Here is a 21,002-nt window from a genome sequence, read left to right on the forward strand (position 1 = left end):
TCTTCTGCCATAAACAAACTCTACAACAGAAGAAATAAACTGTTGCAAAAAAAAGTAAAATCCCATGATTGGAGGAACTCCCTGGTCAGCCTCAGTAAGAAGCTGAGATCCCTCATAAAATCCTCCAAAGCTAGTTATGAAAACAAAATTGCCACTGACTCTAAAGACAACCACAAAGCATTCTATAGCTATGTCAAAAATCTCAATGGCAACACTCAGATCTGCTCTGAGTTACAGCACAATGACACTAAGTATACAGAACCAACTGATATTGCCAACATCCTGGCAGATAGGTTCAGTGCTAACTTTACCCTCCTCTCACCCCCTAAAGGGCCCATCTTTATACCAGAAGAATGCAAAGTTCCTGTAATCACAGCTGCACAGGAAAAACCTCACTCTCCAAAGCCAAGAACACAGCATCCATGGGACCTGACAACATCCCAGGCTGCCTTCTACATGAACTACAGAATGAACTGGCACCCCACCTAAGTGCCATGTTCAAGCATAGCCTCACCTCAGGCTTTGTGCCCATTGAACGGCACACCATGACAGTTATCCCACTCATCAAAGGGGGGGCCACAACAGACCCCGGGAACTACCGCCCCATTAGCCTGACGAGCCTTGTCTGCAAGGCCATGAAACGTATCATCATGGAACTCATAAACAAAGACATTGGAGATCGCCAAACTCTGGACCCCACACAGTTTGGGTTTGTAAAAGTCATATCATGTCTCCTAAACCTGATAGACTTCTTTGAAGTAGTCACCAAAGCCACAGATGAGGGTAAGGTGGTTCACACAGCCTATCTAGATCTCGCCAAGGCGTTCGACACCATCCCCCACTCTGGAATTATAGATAAACTCACTAAACTAGGTATAAATCCCTATGTCACAGGATGGGTTGCCAACTGGCTTACTGACAGAACCCACACTGTGAAAGTAGCAGACTCCAAATCAGACTTCAGACCAGTGACAAGTGGAGTACCACAGGGTTCAGTCCTGGGTCCTCTCCTGTTTGGTATCTACTTCTCTGAAGTACAGGCTAACACAGAAGGTCTTTGGCTAACTAAATTTGCAGATGACTGCAAACTAGGAGCCATAATTGAAACTCCTAATGATGTGGACATCCTACAAAAGGGCCTCACTGAGACAGATGCCTGGTGTTAAATTCATGGTCTCAAGCTCAGTGCCAAAAAGTGCATTGTCATCCCCTTTGGTAAAAATTCTGTACCCATGAACTACCACATAGGCGGTAGTCTACCTAACACTGAAAGTGTGATAAGAGACCTTGGGACACAGGTGGACAGTAGTCTCTCCTTTGATAATCACATCCTTCTACATGGCACACCTCATCACAAAAGGTTTCTCATCCAGAAAAAAAGAGGTCATTGTTCCCCTCTACTCATCACTCATTAGACCCATTATACAGTACAACACCCCTTTTGGTATGTACCTCACAAGACATCTACAACAACTGGAAAGGCCGCAAAAATACCTCACAAAGAGGATTACTGGCCTCAAACAGATGCCTTACACAGACCGTCTCAAAAAACTCCAGCTTTACTCTGGCGCATATCGCCTACTCAGAGGCGATCTCTGCCTAACATACAAAGCTATGTCAAACCCAGAGCTGTTGGACATGCTCCACTTAAAGAAATCCCAATCCCTCTGAGCTACATGCTCTAGGGACCTAAACCTTATCACCACAATAAACAGAACATGCTGGAGGGATAGATTTCTGTCCCAGAGACTTCCCATACTCTCGAACAGACTACCTATCTATGTCAAACAGAGCTCCTCATTAGCACTCTTCAAGAAAAATCTTGATGATTGGATGTGTAATAGGAAATTCACCCCGGGGATCACTTCTGTGGTTCTGCTTGACAGGGACACAGGAAAATAATTTTCTTGGGTGGCGAAAGCCAGGGTACCATTTTGGCTAGGCTTGTATAGGCCCTAGGGCCAATAGCCTAGTACCTACCTATGAATCTATGAACCTAAGATGCTGATGCCTGTGCTGTCACGGAAACTTGGTTCAGGGCTGCGGAGAGCACCCCTGCCTGACCAGGCTATACCTCTTTCCACACATTCCGACCCCAAATTGAGGCCAGGAAGACTACTAAGGGTGGTGGACTCTCTATCTTCATGAAGGACTGGCATACCTCCAGACTGGTTTACCAGCATGATGCACTGCAACTACTCCAGACAACCATCCAAGTTATAGCCAGCTATAGACCCCCCTCCAAGACTCAGGACACCCGCTCCTCCTACATGGATCTACTTGACTCCATCAAGGTACCCCCTAACACCCTGAGCCTTGGTGACTTCAACTACCCCACCATAGACAGGGTGAAATATTCCTGCACTAATGCACTCACCCAATGATTCCTTGACTTCATCAGTTCTAATGCACTAGACCAGTTTGCCTCATCCCCCACAAGGGGAGATAACATTCTGGACTTGGTTCTCACCAACATGGGTGACCGCTGCACTACTACTATAGTATGTTCTTCTCAGGTGAGATCAGATCACCAGCCTGTCTCATTCGAAGTTTCTATCCCACCCAACCCCCCCCCCCCACCCAACCATAATCAAGCTAAATAAACTTCTCAAAATCTGACTACAACCTCCTAAGGGAGGGTATCATTAGCTTCACACACCCCCCTCAGAGGATGCAGACAACTATGCTGAACAGTACTCCAATGCAGTATACAAGCATCTGTACAACTGCATGGACTCAGGCATACCCAAGAGAACTAAAATCTGCTCCTCAAGGAAACACAAACCTGTCTGTTGGGCATCCTTTATCAACAGGCTTTACAATAAACGGAAGAAACTGTTGTCCAAGGGTAAAAAGGAACAAATTCCAAATTGGAAAAACTCTCTCTTTAGTCACAACAAGCAAATCTGATCACTAGTGAAAACCTCCAAAGCCAATTATGAATCGAAACTAGCCTCCAAAACAAAGGGAAACCACAAAGCCTTCTTCAGTTACATCAGGAACCTTCATGGCAAAGCTCAGGTTTATTCCAAATTAGTACTTAACAGTATCACTTACACTGATCCTGTTGACTTAGCCAACCTTCTAGCAGATAGGTTCAGTGCAAACATTAACCATCTGTTCCCCCCAAAGGCTCTTTAGACATCTCCAATACTTGTCCCACACCTCACATCTCCATAGATGAAGTGTCAAAGGCCCTATTCAAGGCAAAGAAGACAGCTTCCATGGGACCTGATAGTATCGCAGGCTGTATTCTGCACCATCTCCAGTAAGAACTAGTTTCACCATTGAGAACCCTATTCAACCACAGCCTAAGTACAGGCTTCATTCCAGCAGAGTGGAGAACTGCCATTGTCATTACCTTGCACAAAAGTGGTGCCACTACTGACCCTGGAAACTATCACCCCATGTCTGATCTGTAAAGCCATGTAGCATATTATTATGGATCTCATAAACATGGACATAGGTTCATAAGTTCATAGATTCATAGGTGTTTACTAAGCTGACAAACACAAGGGCCTTTGTAAACTTAGCATGCATCCCAAATCTCTGACAAGTTCTGATACCTTTGATAAATGTAAGCATGGGCCTGGGAGATGAACCATTTACAGGTTACCTGTGTTCATTAGAGACATAGGTGCCAAACCAGGGATGAATTTCCATTTTCACTTGCACTTGAATTGGGTTAGGGTGGAACTCTGCTTCAAATAGATGGGGAGCCTGTTCCATAGACAGGGTAGTCTCTGGCAAGGTTTAAGTCTTTAGAATGGGTAATTCTGGTACTGTTTGTTTTGTGGATATGCACGAGGTTCATCAGAGTTGGGTCTGACAATGCCCTGTGTGCCAGGCATAGATCTCCCCTCAAAAGCCTGTAGGAGACAGAATATAAGAATAGGGCCTCGAGGCAGTCTGCATGGGACATATTACTTATGACACCAAAGCACAGTCCCTGCACATAAGGCAACTGCCAGGGTCAAAAGGCATTGTCAAAAAACCACATAGACCAGCAGACAATGGTGTCCTGTTAAAAAATGATATTCTTTATTCTAAATTATGCCATAAGGCACATAAAAAAAGGCAAAAAGCCTAAAGTACAAAATCCAAACCAGTTTCGGCTTATAAATCAAGCCTTCATCAGTGAAAAACAAAAAGCAAAAAAGAACCAAGAAGGCTGCTTGCCGTATATGGAGAACACCTGTCAATCATAGCAAACAATTCATAAACTACAAATATTCATTTAAACCAGGGGGAAACAAACCTCCCAAATTAATGATCCATCTTTTCTCTAATTTGTTGAGAGTATCGTTACAACCAGAAATCTTTCCTCTATTACCTTGAATCTTATCAATATTGGTAAAATTAAGATTAGCACTGGAATGTTTCAGTGTGTGTTTATATAAAGCATTGTTGGTGCGTTGGTGCCTGATATCAGATAAATGCTCTGCAATTCTAAATTTGACAGGCCTGGATGTCTGCCCCACGTAGAATGCAGAACAACTACATGTAACCAAGTAGATGACCCAATCAGACTGACAACTGGCAAACACAGAAATGTTGTAGACTGTACCAGTATTGCTACTAATGAAACTTTTGGTTTTATTAATCCTGCAACAATATATACAGTGGCCACAAGGGAAGCAACCACTAAGACGATCACCTAAGATTGTTCTCTGAATATTTGTCCCTAAAGGATAATGTCCCTTCTTGTAATGATTACAAAGGGAACCCAAATTCCTACCTTTCCTGAAAGAAAACTCACACCTATGATTAATAAATTCACATAATCTTTCATCAGCCAAAAGAAAGTTCCAATTGCGTTGTACACTATCAATAAGTCTGGTAGTATTCCGACCATAAGTAGTGGTCAAACATAATGCTGAATTATTGTTGGACTCAGTCTTATTATAATTTAACAATTGTTCCCGCTGCATAGAATCAACCAAATTCCTAGCTGATAATACTTGTGGAACTTACGGTGAACCACAGTATTTAAAGTGTTGTCAGGATTTTTGGTGGCCAACACATCCAAAAAAAATAATTTCAACCTTCATAGGTTCATAGGTTCATAGGTTCATAGTTAGGTACTAGGCTATCGGCCCTGGGGCCTATACAAGCCCAGCCTGTAGCTCGGAGGGATTGGGATTTCTTTGAGTGGAGCATGTCCAACAGCTCTGGGTTAGACATAGCTTTGTATGTTAGACAGAGATCACCTCTGAGTAGGCGATATGCGACGGAGTAAAGCTGGAGTTTTTTGAGACGGTCTGCGTAGGGCATCTGTTTGAAGCCGGTAATCCTCTTTGTGAGGTATTTCTGCGGCCTTTCCAGTTGTTGTAGATGTCTTGTGAGGTACATACCAAAAGGGGCGTTGTACTCTATAATGGATCTAATGAGTGATGAGTAGAGGGGAACAATGACCCTTTTTTTTCTGGATAAGAAACCTTTTGTGATGAGGTGTGCCACGTAGAAGGATTTTCTGACTACTGTGGTGATGTGATTATCAAAGGAGAGACTACTCTCCACCTGTGTCCCAAGGTCTCTTATCACACTTTCGGTGTTAAGTATACTACTGCCTATGTTGTAGTTCATGGGTACAGAGTTTTTACCAAAGGGGATGACAATGCACTTTTTGGCATTGAGCTTGAGGCCATGGCTTTGACACCTTACTGTAGTTGACCATAAAATGAATTCCCCACTTGTTTGAATTTAACTAATCAACAAACTCCTGAAGATACAAAAAATTGGACCTCCAAACCAACCAGCAATCATCCAAATAACGCCTCCATAGATCCATGTCCTGCAGAAAAATGTTATGATTAGAGTCATAAATCATGTGAAGCTCTAAAAAAGCCATAAATAAATTAGCATAAATCGGGGCAAAAGAAGCACCCATGGCTGTTCCCCAAATCTGTAAATAGATGGTATTCTGATACAAAAACACATTCTTCGTCAGGACATGTTCAGTCATTTCATGTAAAAAGGTGTTAAAACTGGATGTATATAGACCAGAGAACTCCAACCAATATTTCAAAGCCTCAATACCAGCCCCAAGGGGGATATTCGTGTATAGTGATGATACATTGAGGCTACGCAATAACCATTCAGACTCCAGTTGTGAGTCAGAGACAATTTGTAGGAATTCGGTTGTATCCTGAATTCTAGATCTGACAAGAGGGATCAAAGGTTTTAAATATTTAGTTAAATATTGAGATAAAGGTTCAGTTAGTGAACCACAGCTAAACACAATGGGCTTCCCCGGTGGAATTTCCAAATTTTTGTGTACCTTAGGTAAAAAATAGATATAGGGCAAAACTGGGTCAGAGACAGTCAATTGTTGTTTGATGTACTTGGAATTAATGCCTTCTTCTTCAGCTATAGATAAAAAATTATCAATTTGTTTTTTATAAGAAGTCATAGGATCCAAAGGCAAATGTGTATATATCCTGACCCAGAGACTCCCCAGACTCTGGAATAGATTGCCCATACATGTCAAGCAGAGTGCCTCTTTGGACCTCTTCAAAAGGAACCTTGACGACTGGATGGGAGAAAGGAAATTCACCCCAGGGATCACGTCAGTCGCCCTGCTAGACAGGGGTCCAGGAAAGTAAATAATGTGGGAAGAAATAGCCAGGGAATTGTTATGGCTAGGCTTGTATAGGCCCTAGGGCTGATAGCCTAGTACCAACCTATGAACCTATGAACCTATGAATAACAAACATCAGATAACTGTCTCAAGGCCTCCCTATTGTATTTGGCCCAGTCTTGTACAACCACCTCTCCCCCTTTATCAGCAGCCAAAATTACTAATTCATGGTTAGAAGCCAACTCCTGTATACATTCAAATTCAATCTTTGAAACATTATTATGGCCTACTTGATGTTCCCTACCATCAAAATGTAAATCCCTAAACACACTTCTCTGAAAAAGCAAAACATTAGGGTTCATAGGTGGTGAAAATGTAGATTTGTGGTAGTGAAAATCCTCAAGAGAGCCAATAGTAGATTTGTCCTGAAAGAAAAGTTTTAAATTCAATAGTCTACAGAAGGAAAGAATATCATTAGCAAAATTGTCCTCAGCATCAAAGAAACCAGGAATAAAAGACAATCCTTTATTGAGAATATTTATTGAGAATGAAAATACGCACGACTTCTTATAAAAAACAAATTGATAATTTTTTATCTATAGCTGAAGAAGAAGGCATTATTTCCAAGTACATCAAACAACTGTCTCTGACCCGGTTTTGCCCTAATCATAATCTAATCATAACATTTTTCTGCAGGACATGGATATATAGAGGCATTATTTGGATGATTGCTGGTTGGTTTGGAGGTCTGATTTTTTTGTATCTTCAGGAGTTTGTTGATTATTTAAATTCAGACAAGTGGGGAATTCATTTTACGGTCAACTAGAGTAAGGCTGAAATTATTTTTTTGGATGTGTTGGTCACCAAGAATCCTGACAACACTTTAAATACTGTGGTTCACCATAAGTTCCCCCAGTACAACTCCTACCTCCATGCCACCAGCTATCATCCACCACATATATGTGGAAATATACCTAAGTCTCAGTATATGAGGGTTAAACGTATTTGTTCAGACAACTCCACTTATTTAACACATCGAGATGACCTTACAGCTAGGTTGTTTCAAAGGGGCTACACATTTTGACAAGTATTATCAGCTAGGAATTCGGTTGATTCTATGCAGTGGGAGCAATTGTTAAATTATAATAAGACTGAGTCCAACAATACTTCAGCATTGCATTTGACCACTACTTATGGTTGGAATACTACCAGACTTATTGATAGTGCACAACACAATTGGAACATTCTTTTGGCTGATGAAAGATTATGTGAATTTATTAATCATAGGTGTGAGTTTTCTTTCAGGAAAGCTAGGAATTTGGGTTCCCTTTGTAATCATTACAAGAAGCGACATTATCCCTTAGGGACCAATATTCAGAGAACACTCTTAGGTGATCGTCTTAGTGGTTGCTTCCCTTGTGTATATTGTTGCAGGATTAATAAAACCAAAAGTTTCACTAGTAGCAATACTGGTACAGTCTACAACATTTCTGTGTTTGCCAATTGTCAGTCTGATTGGGTCATCTATTTGGGTACATGTAGTTGTTCTGCATTCTATGTGGGGCAGACATCCAGGCCTGTCAAATTTAGAATTGCAGAGCATTTATCTGATATCAGGCACCAATGCACCAACAACGCTTTATGTAAACACACACTGAAACATTCCAGTGCTAATCTTAATTTTACCAATATTGATAAGATTCAAGGTAATAGAGGAAAGATTTCTGGTTGTAACGATACTCTCAACAAATTAGAGAAAAGATGGATCATTAACTTTTTTTTTTTTTTTAGTGCGGAACCTCTGTGGATGTTCCATTTGTTGGATATGCCTGGCTAGGTATATACCAAAGGGGGCATTGTACTCAATTGTAGATCTGATGAATGCTAAATACAGTGGAACATAGGCAATCTCCAAGCACTTGACCCCACCCAGTTCAGATTCGTCAAGGGCAGATCGTGCCTGTTGAAAATGGTTGATTTCTTTGAGACTGTCATCAAGACACTGGATTAGGGAAAGTCAGTACCTACAGCTTAACTTGACTTGGCCAAGGCCCTTGACACAATCCCCCACTCAGGCATCATCTAAAAGCTAACACAACTTGGTGTAAATCCTTATCTCATCAGGTGGGTGGCCAAGTGGCTCACCAACAGGACCTTCAAGGTCAAAATAGGTGCCTCCACCTCCGATAGCAGACCTGTCACTAGTGGAGTTCCCCAGGGATCTGTTCTGGACCCCTACTGTTTTGGCATCTACTTCTCAGAGGTCCAGGCAAAGTCAAAAGGCCAGTGGCTGACCAAGTTTGTGGATGACTGTAAGTTGGGTGCTGTCATTGACTTTCCATATGATGTTAACATACTGCAAGGGGGTCTCACAGCAACTAATGACTGGTGCCAAAGTTATGGCATCAAGTTAAACACAAAAAAATGTATCATCATACCATTCAGCAAAAATGCAGCCAGTACTGATTACCACATCAATGGCAACCCCCTATGCACACAACCTGTGGTGAGAGGCCTGGGTACTTAGGTTCACAACAATCTCACATTTGGCCATCATGTCGTGGCAGTGGTATGAAAAGCCTTTTACTTGGTTCATCTCATAAGTAAAGGGATTGTATCCAGAAAAAAGGAGGTTATTACCTCTCTATACTCCTCCATCATTAGACCAATAATTGAGTATAATGCCACGTTTGGTATGTACCTCTCCAAACATCTGCACCAACTGGAAAGGCCACAGAAATACCTCACAAAGAGAATCCATGGCCTCCAACACTCATTCTATCTGGACAGGATCAAATCACTAACACTACTTAGTAACGTACACATTGGCCAGAGGTGATCTGTGTATCGCCTACAAGGCAATCTCGTACCCTGCCCTACTAGAGATGCTCCATATCTGTGTCTAACTCCTCACACATTACCCACTCAAAACACCTGATTCTAATATGCCTCATCAACAAAACCTGCTGGAGAGACAGGTTTGTCTCCCAGAGGCTGCCCCGTCTCTGGAATAGACTTCCCATACATGTCAAACAGACTACCTCGCTGACCTTCTTCAAGTGCAATCTTGATGAGTTGATGGGAAACCACATATTTGTCCCAGGGGTTCCACCTGTGTCCCTCATTGACAGGGATGACAGGTGCTGACTGAGGTTTCTTTTTGTGGATAAACTCTTGGCAACTCTTGGCTAGGCTTGTAAGGGCCCCAGGGCCATTAGCCTAGTAACCTCCTATGATCCTATGATCCTACGATCCTACGGGGATAAGTAAAAGTGCAAGTGACTGATAGAGCTTGAGAACTGGGAGGTGTGAGGACACAGAGAGAGTTGGGCAGGGCAATGACCTCAGCTCATACTGGGAAATTAATAGCTGCTTCTCAATGCTGAAAGTTTGTTTGCCTTGTTAAAACACCACTTCATCACAATAATATAACATTTGTGAATAAGAATATGTTTACTTTTCAAAAAAACTGTAGCACTGCATTCATGAAATCTGAAGAAATGTGCATTTTCAATGTCTGTCATCCACAACTAATGAGGATTGTTTTGTCTGTGTTTCTTAGCCACTAGCTGTTACTGTGTGATGAACTTTCAGTTTTTTCAGACATCAGACTCACTGGTTCTTTGGCACCCCAAGTACCATCTTATAGTGTACTGCCCCTATACAGTAATAGCCGATACTTGTATACTCATGGCTAGTGTTAAGATTTCCATAACTGTGTAGGAAACCCCACTCCTCCCCTTCCCCAATATAGGAGAACTGGCCATCTGCCTGTCGATACTGCCTTGCACATCCTGACCCTCAGGTGCTGGGTCTGATACTTGAATTTTGATTGGTTATACGTAGTCCCAGCTAAATTCTCTGTAATAATAGGGCTAGCATAAGTACATTATCTTTCTGAAATTAGCACTTGGACTAATCATAATTCTATAGTGAGACCACAAACCCCCTCAAAGGTTACTCACAGCCTAGAAATCACATAAAAATGAAGGCACAAACAACAATCATAGATGTGGGTTACTAAAATATTTACTCCCAGTGTGTGGGATAAGAAAAGTTCTGCATCCACATGATTAACAAATGCATTACGTGAGTAATCCCCACTTACTCTAGGTCTGGAGTTTGTTGCTGTCCTTAGGCTGCAGACACATCACTCACAAATGGAACTTTCTTTTTATATAAATTTACTGCCTGACTCAAAAGCTTTTGTAGAAATCAGCTGACCATTTATGGTTTCGGCTGTCTTTGCATGATTTATGTCACGTTTACTGAATTTCTAATTTATTTATTTATTATTTATTTATTTTACATTTGTTAACTGGGATTGTCCAACTGAGCTGAAAAGCCTTTTTTTCAGTGGAGGCCTGGAGAGAAAAGCTCCACAATCAATACAATGGAGATAAACAATTGAAATTATAAATTAACAAAAAGCATACAAAACGTTTTTACGATAAGTCTAAATAAGAAAGCAGTACAATTTTGACAATAGAACAGGATGAACAAGTCATAGTATACATTTGCAGTTACTGTGAATTTAATTAATTAACCTAGTGATTATTTCTTAGTTGAACCTGCTGATATGTTCAGTGTTTTTCTTTACATCTTACTATCTACAACACGTGGACTATAAAACTAAATTATGTTATTTTTGCATTTGTCACACTGTCCCCATATGTTTTTTTCTTTCAACCATTTGTAATTATTTCTTTTTTTATGACACTATAAAGACACAAATGAGAAAGGGCCATAGGTCCAGTGTACCAACCTTAAATAAATATATAAACAAACAGACAAAAGAATGTTGCTTGCAGTGGGGCACTGTCGAAAAACAATAGATGCTCATCAGATAACTTGTGCACTCGTTGCTTACACTCCTGTTTCAGATGACTATTACAGAGGAAATTCATTAGGATGGACATAGCATATTTGCAAATATTCTAGTAAAATTACTGCTGTATCTCCACAGATTTTTATGTTATATCTATGTTTTGAGCAGAGCTGCTGAACTAGAGATTCACATTAGTTTATGATGAGTTTAAAAACAGAGAAAGAATGTATGTGATATTTTGCAGTCTGACGGCTGTCCTGCCATTTTTTAAGACACTTCCAAATTTTCTGACAGAATCATTTTGCTGCAGCACATGCATAGTTAAAATAAATAGCCAGTAATCCACTGTCTTACCATTCATGTACGTCCTTTTTGATGGGTTCATAGTAAACCTGTTCTTCACTTGCCTGTGGAAATTCACATTTGGAGTTATCATGTTCGGTGTTGTCTGGTGCATAATGTGGCAGTTGATTGTTTTCTGAAATGTCTTGGTTTCCTTCTACAGCGGCAGGATGATCCATGAGTTCTTGAGTTTTCTTGAAGGTGCCAGTTTCTTCTAAGGGGCATACACAAAGCTTGTTTGTAAGTTTAGGCCTTACTGAGTCTGAGTAAAGATATATACTTGTGGACTTTGATTGTTTGTTAACTAGGCTGTAGCATTTCTGTTATCACACTATACTGTATTTGCAGTTTCACTTTTAAAGATATAGAACACATTTCTAGTTATGAGACCTCAAAGATGAATGTCAGATCAATTTCATGCTGCCATTCCTTCTTGCTAAATAAAACCTGCACTGTGACATCAGACATGAAATAAACATATAAACTGTGTTTCTTGATTTCAACTTAAATTTCATTATATTTGGTTATTCTGAGTCCATTTTCAGAGACACTCTCACCATTACTGCTATCTGGACTTCTCGTGCCAGTTACCAGTAATTTAGCATCCAGTGATTCCATTGGTTCATCTCTTTAATGGAGAGGCAAACAGAGGTGGTAGTGTGCTGGATGTACTCACACTATATGAGCAGGGGACATATATGAGCCTTATCACTACTAGCTCCCCCGGGGTTTTCATTTATTTATTTATCTATCTATTTCAGTTTGATAACTGAGTAAGTATTCTGTTTGACAGACCCTTTAAAACCGTGGCCCAGGCATCTTGATAGATTAAAGAATTCACAAAATTGTATGTACTACAGTAAGAAAGCAGAGACAATACATTTGTATATTTACAGTTATAAATGCTAGTGATATTATTGTTCTTTACAATATGTACAGTTAAGGTAGGCATTCGACCAGTGGTTGTTTGTTATGAGTATGTCTTGATAAGAAAGACGTGACTGCAGCGTGGGGTGTGATGACAGCCACTGTCACAGAAGCAGGATAATTTAGTGTCCTTAAACAGCTGTGCTGTTAGTTTGTTTCTAAATAATTCAAGTTTCTCTTGTTGTTTCAGTTCTGTTTTATTTATTTATTTGCATTTGCTTACGAGGAAGTTCCACTGGGCCAAAAAGTGCCCGTTTTCAGTGGAGGCCTGGGGAGAAAAGCTCCACAATGATGTATACAATACACACATTTGATTTAAAAAAAAAACACTCATCTGGCTAATACAACAAGTTTTAAACAGTAAACTAAGTCATAAACAAAGTAATAAGTCAATGCAGCTGTACATAAATCTATTTACTTACAGTACATGTATACAAAGTTACAGAAATAGATTATCATCTTCAGATAAGGGTGAAGTTTTAGAAGGTAGTATAGGATGGAAGTAGGAAAGGTGGGGGTAGTAGAAGGAGAGAGAGAAAGTCAGGTTATAGGTTGTGAGGAACTAGCACATGAGCATAGCCACTGGGAGGAAAGATGTTGTCTCAAAGATTTTTTGAAGAAAGATGCATTGCTAGTGGATCTAAATGAAGGTGGGAGACAGTTCCTTAGTCTAGCAGTGGAAAAGGAGTGGAGCATTTGACCGGCGGAGAGGTTACGTTTTTCTATTTGCAAGAGCATTTGATTTTCAGAGCAGAGAGGTGTATTAGGGTGGTATAGTGTAAATAGAGAAGAAAGGGCAGGGCAGCTGGATGGACTGAATATTAGTTTGTGGGCAGTTGTTAGTTGTATGCATGTAAGATGATGAGGAAGTTCTAGCCAGTTTAGTAATTGAAGAGAGGCGCAGTGGTGGGATATGTGTCGTCCACTAGTGACGAACTTTGCAACTTTGTTATAGCCTGAGTCTAGTTTGGATTTAAGACTGGCCTGTGTGTTGGTAAAGAGAGGAGCACCATAAAGAAGTGAGGGGAGCAGGAAGGAGGAGGCAAGGGGTAGTTTTTAGGAGTAATTGAGGAATGTTTTGTGTCAGTATAGCATGCCCAGTTTCTGGTGTGCTTTTTTAATGTTGTTGTGGATATGCATGTCAAAAGTTAGGTGTTCATCTATAGTGGCACCTAAAAGTTTAGCATGTGTGACAACCTCAATAGTAGTGTTATGTTGGGAGAGAATAGAGAAAGAGTCTTTATTTATAGTAATGGTCTTCTTACGTGTGAATAGCACCAGTTTAGTTTTCTTAGGGTTTAGGGCAAGGTGGTTGTTAGCCATCCATATTTCAGTGGAGGTGAGAGCTGACTGGGTAAGTTTCAGGAGTTCGGGTAGAGAACTGGCAGTGCAGAATCATCTATGTATTGGATGACTGTACCTTGAGTGAGAGTCGAGTGGAAGTCATTGATGAAAATGCTGAATAGCAGAGGCCCTAAGATGGATCCTTGGGGAACACCAGTAATGGTGTTAAGAATGGAGAGAAAGAGTGTTGCCACCTAGTAGCTTGTTGCTGTCTGTGAAGTAGTTAGAAAACCAGTGTAGGGTAGAGGGAGAGATTCCTAAGTTGGAGAGTTTTCCAAGAAGAACAGGGTAAGAGATACTATGAAAAGGTTTGGAAAGATCGAGAAATAGAGAAGAGACAAGTTTCCCGGCATCTTGAGCCCAATTGACAGAGTCACAGAAGGATATAAGAGCTGTAGTAGTGCTATGTCCTGGTCTAAAACCATACTGAGTTACTGACAGTAGGTTATTGTCATGTAGATAGTTAAAGAATTGGCTGTGAATACATTTTTCGAGGATCTTTGAGATAGGAGAGAGAATGGCAATGAGAGATGTCTGTGTTGTTTCCCCCTTTGTGCAGTGGGAGGATAAATGTTTTTTTTCCAAATGGTGAGAACGTAAGATTCTTGAATGGACCTATTGAGAAGTATGCTGACAGGGAAGACAATGGAGTTTGCTGCTTTTTGAAGGAATTCTGGGGGGAGGTTGTCAAGGGTATTAGTGCATGGTTTTAGTTTCAGAAATAGTTTCTCTACTGTGGCAGTAGGGATAGGTGCTAGAGAGAATTTATATGAGTGAGGAGAGGAGATGTTTGTAGTTGGAGGGTCTGATGGGTTAGGATGAGTTTGAGGGTAGTTGGTGATGAGATTAGCTATGACGTTTATAAAATATGTGTTGAAGAGTGTGGCTATTTCAACAGGATTTTTTTTCTGGATTTAGACAGTGACTGAGCTCCAGAAGTGTTTTGGATTTTGTTTGAGATGGTTTTGTAAAGTATGATGGTATTCTTTTTTATCCTTAATAACTTTGCGCTTTACTTGGTTGCAAAGGTGTCTGCAGGTTATAAGGTCAGAGGGTTTTTTTTGTGCTTTTGCCAAAGGTTCCAAGCTTTGTCTCTGGTGGCCATGTTTTGTTTGGTTGCTCTAGTGAGCTAAGGGGCATGACTGGATTTTACATGTTTTAGCTGGGGAGGTGCCAGGCTATTTAAGATGTTAAGGAATGCAGAGCTGAAAAATTCTACTACTTCATCTAGAGGAAGTATTTTTAAGGAATTCCAGTTAATGCTGTTTAAAGTATTGTTAAAGGTTGTAGGGCAAAAATGAGATAAGTTTCTAGTGTTTCTGTAATGATGTATGTTTAATGCTGTTGTGGTTTTACACATTATAAAGGCAGGTAAGTGGTCACTGGTACTGTTTGGGAGAGTTCCTGTGGTGGAGATTTTATTAGGGGCAAAGACCATGATCCACTCTAAGATTGTCCTGCAGCTGTTGTTTTTGTTGGGTCTGGTAATATCAGTGATTAGTTGTCTGTAGTTATATAGGCTGATGTTTGAGGAGGAGTGTTGCTGTGAGAAATCTAACCAATTAATATTAACATCACCAATAATTATTGTTTCTGTAGTTATGTTTTTGGATGTCCAAGCTAGGATTTCCTCTTCTGCAGACAGCTGATTCCAAACAGCTGGACCTAGCCTAGAGTAGGCTCTTTCTGATGTAGAAGTTTCAAAATGAAGTCTAATGGGGGTAATGCTATCCTCTTATCTGTTTCTAAGTGTGTGCTTAGGCTGTTCGATTTGTAATTTTGTTTTCAGGGATGGGCAATGTCCCATTTTTAGCAACCTGCAGATTTGACAGTTAAGTAGAACTGACTCTTAACTTTTACAAGTAGCTGGTTATGCTGTAATAACAAATCTACAAGTTTTGTTTATAGTAGTTTGTTGTACCTTCATTTGTATCCGATGTTCAGAAAACTGTAAGATGGGTAAACCCAAGGAAACTGGCGGGACCAGACAACATTCTGGGCCGAGTGTTCAGAGACTGTGCTGTCCAACTGACCACGGTTCTTACTGACATATTTAACACAGCTCTATGTCAGGCCATAGTACCCAAGTGCTTCAAGAACACACCAATCATACCACTACCCAAAAAGTCTCAACCAGCAAGCCTGAATGATTATTGTCTAGTAGCTCTTACTTCTACAGTAATGAAGTGTTTTAAAGGGCTGGTCAAAGACTATTTAACAAAAAATATCCCTGCACAACTGGATACACTGCAGTTTGCTTACTGGCTGAACCACTCCACTGCAGATGCCACTTCGCTGGCACTGCACACATCCATGACTCACCAGGAAAACAAGAACTGTTATGTCTGACTGTTACTCGTTGACTTCAGCTTTGCTTTTAACATGGTCATACCACAACATCTGATAGGGAGACTCATTCATTTGGGGGTCAGTACTCCTATATGTAACTGGATTTTGTACTTCCTTATTGACAGACCACAAAGAGTAAGAGTTGGCAATAACACCTCAAGGAGCCTTACACTGAGCACAGGAGTCCCTCAAGGATGTGTTCTCAGTCTTGTGCTGTTCACCATGCTGGTCCACGACTGCACAGCCAGGTTCAGATCAGAGGCGCTGGAAGCTGTTGAAGACTGGGGGTGGGGGTGGGGTGGGGGTGGAGGGTGAGAGGGGCACTTAGTGATCTAAAAAGCACAATTTTTTATAACTATTTACTACCACAACATAGGTTCACTTGGAGGACTTTTTAAGCTTAGCCAATTCCCTTTTGGTGCTTGATTCTTGAATTAACATTTTGTGATTGGTCTTACCTATCCCATGGCTGATAATTGTATATTAGTCCTAGTGAGAATAACTGTGATCATTCCATAGATAATTTGAGGGGACCCATATAAGGGATGCAGCATTTAGGAACTGCCTCTATTCATTAGTGGTATGAGGGGCAATCCTGGAATACATTTTCTATTGCCCATCCTTAAATCCAAGTTGCATTTGAATATGGATGGATGAGCTTTATTTTATTTTTATGGATAGTTTGTTCTGGAACAGTGGTAGCCTCTGTGGTATATATCCATCTCTCCACAACATTCAGTTTAGATACGTGGACTGAGTATTTCTGATGCCATTTGACTTGCTGATGTTCAGTTGGTTCATCTGTATTAGGTCGGTGGATGCCCTGTATGCCAGACATGTCACCTCTAAGCATTCTTTAAGATACTGAGTATAGTAATAAATCTTTGAGGTGGTCCATGCAAGACCTATTGTTTAGAACTTGTATCCTTTTAAGTAAGTTATCTCTGAAGGTATTCCAGTTGTTGCATGGGGCTGGACAGATATATGCAAAAGTGGGCATTATACAAAATGACTGACCAAATGACAGCTTTGTAAAGGGGGAGAACAACATCTCTTGATCTAGTCACAATCAATTTGTTTAATACAGAAATGTTTTCTCATGACTCTGGGCACATGTGCAAAAAAATGCATAGTTATCCCGTTTGGGAAAAACAAAACACCCATGAATTACCACATAGGTGGCAGCCCCCTTAATATAGAAGAGTTAATAAGAGATCTGGGGACCCAGATAGATAGTAATCTCTCCTTTGACAATCATATTGTCAAAGTAGTTAGGAAATCCTTCTATGTGGCCCATCTAATTACTAAAGGGCTCGCATCTAGAAATAAAGAGGTTATAGTGCCCCTCTACTCGTCACACATCAGACCCATCATAGAGCACAATGCCCCGTTTGGGATGTACCTCACAAGACACTTCCAACAGCTGGAAAGGCCACAAAAGTACCTCACCAAGAGGATTACTGGCCTCAAACATATGTCCTATGCAGCCCGACTGGAAAAACTCCAGCTGTACTCAGTGGCATATTGCTTACTCAGAGGTGATCTTTGCCTGACTTACAAAGCCATGTCCAACTTATAATTGATGGACATGCTCCACCTAAAGAAATCCAAGTCACTGCGAGCCACTTGCTCTAGTGAGCTAAACCTTGCCACAACAATAAATAGAACATGCTGGAGGGATAGATTCCTGTCACAGAGACTCCCCATGCTTTGGAACAAAATTCCTAACTAAATTAGGCAGAGCCCCTCACTAACACTTTTCAAGAGAAACCTTGACGAGTGGATGGGTAATAGAAAATACACCCCTGGGATCACTTCATTGGCTCTTCTTGACAGAGGCTCAGTTAATTAATCAATGGGGTGGCGAAAGCTGACACACTCTGGCTAGGCTTATAAATGCCCTCGGGCAGATAGCCTAGTACCTACCTATGAACCTATGAACCTATGTTGGTCAAAAGTTAGGTCACTGTATGCACAAGTTCCCAAATGCCAAACAATTGGCAGTCTGCCTTTAAAAAGGAGCTGGACAACTGGATTGGTGTTCATAAATTCACCCTGGTATGACTGAGCTGGCCCTCTTTGAAAAGTTGGATAGGCCTAAAGGACTAAGAGTTGGTACTGGCAAAGTGGACATGTCCTCATAGCTCATTTACCTTATAACTCCGATGATCCTGTGTTGTAAGGCTTAGCAAAAGCATATGCATATATACATTAGAGTTCTGCATTTTACTGACATTACCACTGAGGTGCTAGCTGCCATTTTGAATATAAGATTCAGCTACAGGTAATCACATTAAGAAAAGTGGTCGGATATCATGCTATGTAGTTTTGCTATGCACAGCAGTATATTAAGTCGCTATAAAAGCCTTACTGATTGCCAGCTGTAGTTTAAATATCTAATATCACATGTTACGTGTTTTACAGTTTTGTACATACAAGTCCATTACCTGTACTGCCACTCTTTATATACATTTTGTAGATAAATATAAGTTAAAACATATATGATACAAATAAGTGCTAATAAATGCATGTTCTTTTCTCCCCTAAGACTAAGTAAAGAAAGGAAAAAGGGTCTGTCTGTGGAGAGTACAGGAAAATGTCACTTCTCATAAGCATTGCTCTGAGAATTAGTAAGATTTCAGACAAAGTGGACCCAAATAAACCAGTCTATTCAGTATCTGTATTTCTTTCACTTTTATTTGAACTAATATTTAGCAATTGTTTGCATCTATAGTATATGATTGTTATCTCAGCAGACATGTAATTAGATGGCCACCATATTCCTAGCGATGTGTATAACTGTGAATGCACTATATTCCAAACATGACAAGCAGATTAAAACTGGTCTCCAATATAATAAGAACATTATACTTCTCAGAGACATGTGAAAGTGCATAGCCAAGGGGATCCAGCCCAATGCCACGGCAGCAGCAATGCAGACTTTCTATATAATTAAAAAGTTAAAACACTAACACTTCTACTGTTTGCAGCTGCTGAGATTGACTCTAGCCAAAACATAGCTCACACAGGAGGATTTATATCCTCCTATGAAGTAAGCATGCTGGCTTCAACACTTTAAATGGAATCAGGTCCAGTAATTCATTACCCAAATTATCTTTTCCTCTTGTTTCCAGCATTTTGTTTGTCGATTTTATTCTGCTTCCTTTCTGGTACTTAAACTTTGCCAAATGAAAACCCTCTCTTACATCAACATTTATATTTTTTGTGTGTTATCTTAATGGCCAAGAAAACAAAAGAGAAGACTAAAGCATTTTTGAAAATATTTAATGTATATTGTTCATTGAGTACATAATTAATCATTTTCCTTCAAATCATCTCTTCTAAAACAAGCTGCAGAAGTTCCCTCCCCCTACAACCTTTTTTCTTTAGGTGAAAATCGTTTAACTTCTTCAGTCTAATCTAGTCTGATTCAAATCTTTTTGGATACAGTTGTCATCGAAACTTTTTTTTTCCTTGTAAGTCATCTCTTTTTTTACCAGATTAGAACACTGATTAAGGCTGACCTGATTGACTGCTCATCTTGGGTAACATAGTACATCAAGGTTACAAAAATGGGTAGTACAAGGCTACAAAGAAGAAATAAAAAATAATTGTTACATCAGTTTGATAGTACATGGTTTCATACCTACAAAAAACAAATACAATTTAAGCATAGCAATTTATTTTATAGAAAAGTAAGACAAATTATACATTTACACACACACACACACACACACACACACACACACACACACACACACACACACACACACACACACACACACACACACACACACACACACACACACACACACACACACACACACACACACACACACACACACACACACTCCACTCCCGGCTCGCATCACTCGCTTAGTTTCCTTACCCTGTACTTCATTGCCACACACACACTTAGTTTCCTTAACTTACACTCGCCCTGCACTTCATTCTTTCTGTTGCCTATAAATAATCCCTGCAGCACTAAATCTCCTGGCTCGCATCTTCATTCTGTTGCCGATAATCCCTGCAGCACTAATTCTCCCGGCTCGCATCACTCGCTTAGTTTCCTTACTCTGTACTTCATTCTGTTGCACTAAATCTTCCGGCTGCATTTGAACCTGAAATGTGTGAGCCACAAATACTTAAAAACAAAGAGTTGGCTTGATCGCATACCTCTCAACCTGGAAACATCAAAAATCTGGACAAGGCCCATGTCATACATACAAGTCTGTACGCTGATTAACTTAAAAATTGCATACATAATTACACAACCCCGCCCACTCCGATGGAATTGTGGGATACAAACTTTCAAACGATAACTGAAGAACAGAACCAAAATATAGCACCAGAGTCCCCATGTAGCCATTCCAATGTCCCATTACCTGGCTATTTCACTCCATTTACCATAAACACTAATGTGTGCATACTGCTTTACTTCTACAATGATTACTTGGATTTTATTTTTTTACATTTTATAGCACAATGCACAAACATTAACAGATATCTGCTAAACAAAGCAATACTCTCTCACAATGAAAATAGACTTGGCATTAAAACTTCTCTGCCCTTGAAACAGCATTAAACCCACACCACATCCAAAGAAAATGCATCTGGCCAGTGGTGGATAAA

General features: G+C 40.3%; 1 protein-coding gene across 1 annotated transcript in view; it reads right to left on the reverse strand.

Annotated features, from left to right (window-relative positions):
• MYOT (myotilin) overlaps positions 1-21,002 on the reverse strand; it is a 1,852,166-nt gene that overhangs the window by 1,005,983 nt on the left and 825,181 nt on the right. The window contains exon 8 of the mRNA XM_044068976.1: positions 11,763-11,964. Coding sequence (XP_043924911.1) covers positions 11,763-11,964 — 202 coding nt within the window. The remainder of the gene's footprint in view (positions 1-11,762; positions 11,965-21,002) is intronic.

The sequence above is a fragment of the Protopterus annectens genome, chromosome 4.part0 (genome assembly GCF_019279795.1).
Source record: "Protopterus annectens isolate FY-2018-M chromosome 4.part0, PAN1.0, whole genome shotgun sequence".
Classification (NCBI taxonomy): domain Eukaryota; kingdom Metazoa; phylum Chordata; order Ceratodontiformes; family Protopteridae; genus Protopterus; species Protopterus annectens.